This window comes from Anneissia japonica, unplaced genomic scaffold (assembly GCF_011630105.1).
Source record: "Anneissia japonica isolate Jap-2015-1 unplaced genomic scaffold, ASM1163010v1 scaffold287867_len1003013_cov215, whole genome shotgun sequence".
In the NCBI taxonomy this organism is placed as follows: domain Eukaryota; kingdom Metazoa; phylum Echinodermata; class Crinoidea; order Comatulida; family Comatulidae; genus Anneissia; species Anneissia japonica.
The window spans coordinates 186,439-195,566 of NW_022684320.1; the positions used below are offsets into that span (position 1 = coordinate 186,439).

General features: G+C 35.9%; 1 protein-coding gene across 1 annotated transcript in view; it reads left to right on the top strand.

Annotated features, from left to right (window-relative positions):
- Positions 1–2,860: 2,860 nt before the first annotated feature.
- Positions 2,861–9,128, top strand: part of LOC117104370 (neuronal acetylcholine receptor subunit alpha-10-like) — a gene marked incomplete in the record, with an annotated part of 39,092 nt that continues 32,824 nt past the window's right edge. Inside the window, 1 exon segment of the mRNA XM_033245197.1 lies at positions 2,861–3,394. Coding sequence (XP_033101088.1) covers positions 3,349–3,394 — 46 coding nt within the window.

Consider the following 9,128-nt stretch of genomic DNA (forward strand, 5'->3'; position numbering starts at 1 on the left):
TTCCACTGTACATACGTTTGTACAAAACAAAAAACAGACAAAAAAGTCCTGTCAGGCAGTTTATGAGGATATTAAATTGTTTGTTTACCTTTAGAAATTAATCAGTGTTGGCTTTTTTTTGTGTTTGGTCTTTTTCACAGGTCTACTATGTTTTAACAAAATTATATACATACTTTTTTTTATTTGTGTTGTCATAGCAACCAAACGGGTAATTAATTATTATTTTTTATTGCATCATTTTAAAATGTGTACGTGACTAAACATGTTCCCTAACAAAAGGAAAAAATGATGAAATTGAAATGTATGTCATATCATATATCATTTATTTCAACATTTCAATTTTACAAAAACGAACATAAAAATACAAAAACGATGCAGCAGTCCCTGGTATGATTGCTCCAAATTAACAGATCATCTTTACAACATAAATATTAAAATATTGATTTGCAGAACACTAATAAAAACTATACATAAAATAACTGATCATCTTAGTACAACATAAATATTAAAATAATGATTTGCAGAGCACTGATAAAAACTATACATAAAATAACAGATCATCTTAGTACAACATAAATATTTAAAAATTTGCTTTTGCACAGCACTAATAAAAACTATGCATAAAATGTTATTACAATTATAATCAATATATACAGTACTGTATTAATTATCATTTTAAAAATAGAACATACAGAATGAATATTGCATTACCATTTCTCTATTTTGTACAATGTACTTATATAATTTACATTTGCTTGCATTCAAATTTTATCAGTTAACACGTTACAATAGTAATGAATATTTATATATATGCCCAATCTGCATTTAATAATAAGTGTGTGCTGCCGACGATTGATTCTAGAATCTTGAAAATCTATATGAAGGGGCAGGAATTCTCCACCTGAACTTGTTAACGCACTGCTGGTTTTCTGTGTGTATGCGTAAAGAGGGTAAATCCACGTGTATTTTGAAATCTATATATTTGATTTATTAAACTTTATTCCTATCGTTGTACAGTACTACATTATTATAAATATATAGGGTGCGTACCTGTCTCTTATACACATCTAGATGTGTATAAGAGACAGATATATATATATACACACACACATACATACATACACTGTATAAAGTGTATGCATCAATGTGATTACGAGCACGTTTGTTCGCAGGAGAAAGAATAACAGACATTGATAAAATCAGATGACACGGTTGACGTGTTGAGGAACAGGTATTTTATTGCACACGAATATTTCGGCCTGTCTTCAGGACTTTCTCAACGTAAATGTTCTCAGTGTTTAACGTTGATAAAGGAATTAGAATACTACCATACAAGATTTGAATTATACAGAAACATGAGACATTAGAAAACAAGATTTGGCATATAGAGAACAGAGATACAGAAAACACAACACTTTACAGAGGGAACGTCAAGAATCAAAATTCGAGAGTTAACATAATAGGAACAGTGAGAATCGAATTACAACATTTTAAGTACTGTAATATGGAACATCAAACGTAAAACATACACGACAAACTATTGGGAGCATAAAATATCAAAATACAAGGATCATAATACAGCACAAGATTTAAATAACAGGACTAGGCCTACATTTCTAAAGACATACTGGTACCGCCAGGAAATAAAATGAAAAAAAAAAATTATTGGAACAAACGAAATCAATCCCACGGCTTAAGGCCAAATCGACAAGATTGGTTTACACGAAGTGAAGTAAAGTTTGTTACCATAAAATCGCTACACGCATCCGCCGACAGCTTTCGGCGACGCTGATTGGTCGAATCTTGGATCCTTCAATCCCATTCCGTCGGTCTGGGACAGCTACACAGTAACGGTTAACGCAGTAGCGACGCAGTGTTACGATTGCAATAAAAACACTAGCAAAAGTGGAGCGATTTTATTATTAAAGCCAGGATTAACAGCCATGGCCAAGAAAGAACAGCATCAAATCGACCTTGGACAAACAATTTTAAGTTTATTGTTCAAAAGTCTTCAAATAAATAATCAAAATACTGTATTGATATTTATAGTTTTTATTTCTTGTGATAGGATAAAGATAATTCGGGTCATAGGACATATAATAACTGTACTACTTGTTGTTCTTTGTTGTGAGCGCATTAGTATTATAATGGAAGAATTACGCCCCTATCCCATCATTGGGACCATAGTGGAGTAACGTCTCTACCTACCCCAGGATGCATAGCCTTTGTGGAGTGACATCCCCATCCAAGGTTGCAAAATATATCCTCATTTGTGATTTTTCTTGTTTGTTTTGTCTTCCCGTGATTGAGTTTCGCGGATATTATCCCACGACGGCTCAGAAATTGAATTGGATTGAATTCATCCCTACCATTATTTATAATTTTCTCAACTACTATTCCAAGTTTTCTATTTATTCAGTATAGCATACAACATTAGCCCATTGACAATCTCTGACAACCGCGCTATTATAAAGTCGTATTAATATAGAGAAATCTGTTTAGGCCTCCGTTGCGTGACGTTTAATTAGTGTTTATTATATTTAAGGACTGAGCTTATTAATTTTGTTATTTATACAAGTTGGCAAATAATTTCATATATCTTAATGGCAGATTTGAACAGTGCTGGAATGAGAGGTGTATTGCCTATATTGTTAAGTAGATCAACCCGCGTTCGTGTTGCTCATTCAAAAAAAAAAAAAACCATTGCGGAAATCTTGCTATTGATTTTGAAAAAGATGCCTATACATTGTGCACGTTATAAGTTCCCGATTATTAGGCCAATCGACGCACGCCTCTTACATCATCAACGTGACTCGCTAATTATTATCCAATAGCATACTTGGTCTGTCAATAGCAGCCGTGGACGGTTTAAGCCAATTTAGACTGACGGAGTGTACACTAGCTTTCAACAGCAACGTATATTCACAGCGACCGTGCCATAGATAATCGTCACCCACACCTGGTGCTAGGTAGTCTGGACACTCTGTGGAAACATAGGAATTCGATTAATTTTATGTGACCACGTAAAGTATTAATGTCAAAAAAAACACAAAGATTTGTGGCGCTGTTTCAAAGTTACCGACAGGCAGTTGAACACTTAACAACGACAAACGTAGAATGGTATCTTTTAATGAAAACTACTAATTAAGCTTAAGCGTTGTTTACTGTTAATGAAGCAGGTTAATTAGGAGACGCTTATGCCATAGCGGTTTTTTGACTGGATAGAGCGTATTTTTATGACACGCATGTCATCGCGCGTTTAAACACGTATCTATAACAGGAGTATAACTCAGTTGTAATTCATATACAAACGGACGTCAACCTCGTCAACACTCACATTGATAGAAAATGTGGTTATTTAGGGCACTTTGCCTGATTATAATCGGGAATAAAGGTAAGTTGTATTATCAATGTATAGGTACAGCTAAGTTGGTTATATAAGCTTAGGCCTACTTTTGGTAGTTTGGTACTTTGTGTAGGTAGGTTTTGAAAAAGATGTTTTCAAGTACAGTACAGGGTAGAACCACTTAATTGGAACCTTATCGGGTGGTGTCCCTTCATGTCTACCCATGTTCAATTGTTTGTCTTTCGGTACAGAGTTTAATGGCTGCTGTCCACTCATTATTTGGCGTCATAATCAAGAATTTTCATCCAAAGTTGTTCATATAAGAACTGGTTGTGATAAAGCCATGTAGCCGATAGATTCATACACTATTGACCGTTAGAAGGTATAGTAGGTCTAGGGCCTTGGTGGGCAGGTCTATGACATATACTCGGCGCCTATAAGAGCCACTTCAAAGACTATTTTTTGTGCAGACGATAAAGACACGTAGAAACAGTAAATTATTGTCCATTCATTTATTGTCAACTTATGATTGACCTTTCATTCAGAAACAGATTAAAAAAAGTGTTAACGTTAAATTTCACATACTTGCTTGTACTGATGGGATATATATTATGTCGTCTGCTAATTGTGCGCACGTGTTGAAGAGATTACTTAAGTTAATTAAAAATCAATACCTGAATACCTCTCATCGCATCATAAATTAGAATCTTTTTCAAAACAGCGTTTTTATGTCATTACTAATTTTGTCAACCACGCCTTGCGTGCCATGGGTTACCATGTCCTAATTAAGAAACTCCTGGTCCCAGTATAGCAGCGATATCATATCATATATCATTTATTTCACCAGTACAAACAATATGGTTGACTGGCCGGATTGCCCAAAGGCAACGCAACGTTACTGTCACGGGGCTCGCTGGCAGCACATGCAGTACAAAAATACATAATACAAAACTGATCAGATGTATGACAGAGCAACCCAAGCAAATTGTTTCCCGCCATTTAATTTTCGGATTAACTATCATGTTGGCAATTTGCAAGCTATCGTTCGACTGGCTCATTCACTGACGAAAAGTCGAATTGACGTAGAATCCTGAAGATGCATACCTCAGAGGAAGAAATTTACACAGACCTAGTTATATATTTGTGTATTGTGGTCATGACAATAAAGTTTATCTTATCTTATCTTATAAAAGCTCATTATGAAAAAGTACAAATTCTCTGTAAGTTTTAATGTTTAGCAATCCGTGAGGAATTAGTTGTATCACACCTGCTCTCAACAACATTCGTTGTGAAAAGAATCTCATCATTTGTTTCCCTCGTTTTAAGTTTATCTCACAATTTTCTACATATTTTTAATAGGCATAAGGACCAGAAAAAATGATTGAATCTTGTTTTAGGCCTATATATTATCCATCCAGCCACCCACCCTTCCATTACCTATCAATCTACTGTACATACCCACCGGCATTGAGCGTGCCGATTCTAATGTATACTTCTACCTGTAGTATTACATTGATTTATTTTAAATTGACGACGGAAGTATGCCCTTTCGTTACTGATAAGAAACGTATATTTTAAACTGAGCATGATCATTAACGACTTAAGCTTTAGTGCCTATTTAAAACAAGGATGTTGTGAGGGATTTAGTCACTACTTGGAATTAATGAGCCGCAACAGTTACAAAAGTGACTGAAAGTGTCCCATTGTCATGAATAATGGTTGAAATTTTGAAAGTATTTCTGTATTAATAATTTGTTTGTTCAATTCGCCATAAAATACTCCGATTGAGCAGATTGGTACACTTGTCACAGAAAGAAAGTCAATTTAAACATTAAATATCATTCATTAAGACTAAAGCCCTAAGTACCCTCTTTGTGTATCGCTGCGATGCATTTCAAACATATATCATTCATAGTCACAGATGATAATTTTGAATTCCGAATGATGTTGATGTCGTCGATTGCCTCCAAAGACATTTTTATGTGCATCGATTATTATAATTACTCTTTGTTAAAATTAAAGAAAGTCAGTTTAAACGTTAACGACCATTTAATGTTAAAGAGCACACTATTTGTGCGTATCGCGACGATGGATTTTGCAAACTTAGGCCCATATCATTCACAGTTACAGATGATAAGCGTATGATGCTGATGTCGATGCCCTCCAAAAGACATTTTTCATGCGCATCGATTATCAGAATTTCTCTTTGTTACACGTAAAGGCCAACTGACTTTCATAACATTTCGACATGAATTTGTTTGGCTTACATAATAACTCTTCTAAAATTACTCTTTACAAAATTTTAAGCCCTCTTTTACCAATTTTTGCAATTTTAACTTTTCCAATTTTAATCTTTATATGTTAACATTTTATGATGTGATGTATCGTGTTGTGCTTTTTTTTTTGTGGTGATTGGGTGATTGTTTCTTTAAGTATATATTTATATATTTTTAATCTGTAGGCCTATATTTTACAGTGTTAGACAATAAAAAATTGATTTGAAAATTGGCTCGTGCAGTGCAATTGGCCATCATAACGTGTTACAGTATCACACTTAAGGCCAACTCAGACAGCGTCGTACGACGCAGCCCGACCCGATTTATTGTCGGGGACAGTCTTAGCCGTCGTGAGAAATATTAAACATGTTTAATATTCTACGGCGCGACTGCCCCCGACGCACACCATCGTTTCATTTCATTTTCATTTATTTATTAGACACAAAGGTCCTGGGACTTCTAAAGAAGCAATAGCCTCTGTGACTCAATGAGTCAGAAGTCCCAGCAAAACACCAAAAACATCAAAAATATTTACAATATATTAAGTTAAAATTTGTAAAAAGTAACAAAAAAATATTAAAATTATATCTACATATGAATGCTAAAAAGATACGATTTGAACCTCTTTAAAAAAACTTTTAGGTTACAATTTACAGCATCGTCTTTAATTCGGTTTGGAAGGGATGACCAATACACAGGAAATGAATGAATAGATGAATGTTTAAGTGCAACGGTGCGGGCAAATGGATGAATGAAAGTAAGATTATTTGGATGACGAGAATTGATAACTATATTATTGATTGCACTGCAGATGTTATGTTTGTAAAAACATCGAAATACAAAAGAAACTAAAATAAAATTACGCCTGTTTTGTAAAGAGAGCCAACCAAGTTTCTGTAACCTTTCTTGATAGGACATAACCCCCCGACGTACCTTTACGTCGGGGGGTTAACTCATACAGTGTTTAACTCATACAGACCCGACGCGACAACCAATCGCGTCAGGCTGCGTCGTACGACGCTCCCTGAGTTGGCCGTGCGTCGGGGGCAGTCGCGTCGTAGAATATTAAACATGTTTAATATTTCTCACGACGGCTTAAGACTGTCCCCGACGACAAATCGGGTCGGGCTGCGTCGGCCGACGCTGTCTGAGTTGGCCTTTACACACGCTCAGCCACATGCTGAACAGTAACAGCAGGTTGGTAGTCAGCATGGGAAGCAAATCTTAAAATATAGTTATTTATTTTTAAAATCGTTCCTATGAGGATAATTCTGCCTATCAAATCGTTTCATATGAAGTATTTTAGCCTAATGACTAGTTCTGTATCAAAGAAAACAGTTTTGTATGAAGTATAATAATTTCATCTTATTTGGTGCATGTATCCATCTCTAACAGAGCTGCTCGCGGCGCCGTTTTCCACCTGCAAAGTATAGCAGCCCTTTTTTCTGCATGTTTAAAGTATAGGCCCTAATTGTAATAATAATAACGATGACGATATTGAAAATAAATAATGATATAAATAGTAACCGCAATAATATTTAGTATAAATATAATAATAATAATAAGAAATAATAACAATAACAAAGAGCAATTAGTTGATAACCATTCTTGAAATCAGCAGAATATGCGAATTGTCATTGGCCTACATATTGATTTATAACATTTTTATTGTTTTGTGTGCACTAACTTGAGAAATTATGTCCTTACTGTGTAATAATGAACAGAATACCGTGTAATAAGGAACGGAACAGAGTACAGTATAAAAAACATTGCCTAGAAGGTAGAATATAACCACTGACTATTGGTTTACAGCTTTTGGTAAGTACCGTAGATTTTTACTAGTTTGAAAAAATGATAATGATGTTGATGAAGAGAAAACACGTAAAATATAGAATAAAATTAACCGGTACTGCCAAACAAAAACCAAAAAAATGAGAAGCAATGCCACCACATCCGTTTGAGAATATCGGGTAGCACATTGTGCAGTGCGCTCATCAAGTCGTTTTAAGACTGTATTTCACACAGTCATCTTGCGTGTTTCGAAGTTGCAAAGAGGATCGAGGATACAAAATCCAAAAAATATATCAAGAGATCTTGAACCAACCTACAATTTCACAAACGGATTAGAATTACATTTCATGAATAACTATGGGAATTGGCTGGATAAGAAAAACGAACATGTTGCCAGGATAACTTTCAATTTATGATATATGATGATGTAACAAATATCGCTCGTGACACTGCACTTATAACAATCCCTGCATCCAAAAATTCACTACGTATCCGCGTCACCGGCAACTACATAGCGTTTTCCAATTAGATGCCTTTAAAGGTAATAGACCCCGAAATTGAATGTCTGTAAAGGGATCTGACGTATTTTCCCATACATATTTTAAATATGCCTGTGTGTTCATGTGGCCGCCAAGTGATGTTCGAATAAAATATAGTTCTGAATGTAACTAGAAACGTAAACGCGTCAGCTCATTCGATGCTAACGCGAACTATACTTCGCGATGATCTGTAGTCCGGCAAGCCCTGCACTTTGGATATAGTTGCTGAGGTGAGGAACAGCGTAAATGTATACCGAAATGTGCGTGTAAGGCCAACTCAGACAGCGTCGGCCGACGCAGCCCGACGCGACAACAAATCTGTGTGAGTTGAACGCAGACGCGATGGTGTGCGTCGGGGGCAGTCGCGTAGTAGAATATTAAACGTGTTTAATATTTCTCACGACGGCTTAAGACTGTCCCCGACGATAAATCGGGTCGGGCTGCGTCGGCCGACGCTGCCTGAGTTGGCCTTTACAGTCGGTTCGTCGGCCGATGCGATTCTATGGGGAGAACACAACGCAACGGCGTGCGCGCAACGGATCATTTTTAATGACGATCCGTTCAGACTGCCACCAACAATCACCAGACTACGATGGCCCACAAGGGACACACTGCAAAGAAAAAGAAATGCTGCAAACAAAAAAGAAACGCTGCAAACAAAAAAGAAATCATGGAAACAGAAAAGAAACGCTGCAAACAAAAAAAGAAATGATGTTTTACGAAAATATTCATCGCCTGGTCTGGGCCTCTTATAAATATAAAAAAATTGTCTTACTAATTTGGCGTAATCCAAAGCAGGTGATTCTTACGATGGCCCACAAAGGACACGCTGCAAATAAAAAGAAATGCTGCAAACAAAAAAGAAACGCTGCAAACAAAAAATAGAAACACTAGCAAACAAATAAAGAAACGCTGCAAACAAAATAAAAACACTAGCAAACAAATAAAGAAACGCTGCAAGCAAAAAATAAAAACACCAGCGAACAAAAGAAAAAGCTGCAAGCAAAAAAGGAAATGCTGCAAACAAAAAAATGAAACGCTGCAAACAAAAAAAAAGGAAACCCTGCAAACAAAATGGAAAAGCCTTTGCGCGCGCGCATTTCATACTAATTGACAACAGACTGAGGTCAGGTCAGATGCGCTGCAGGGCTACATCATAGTGTCAAGCCATGTTTT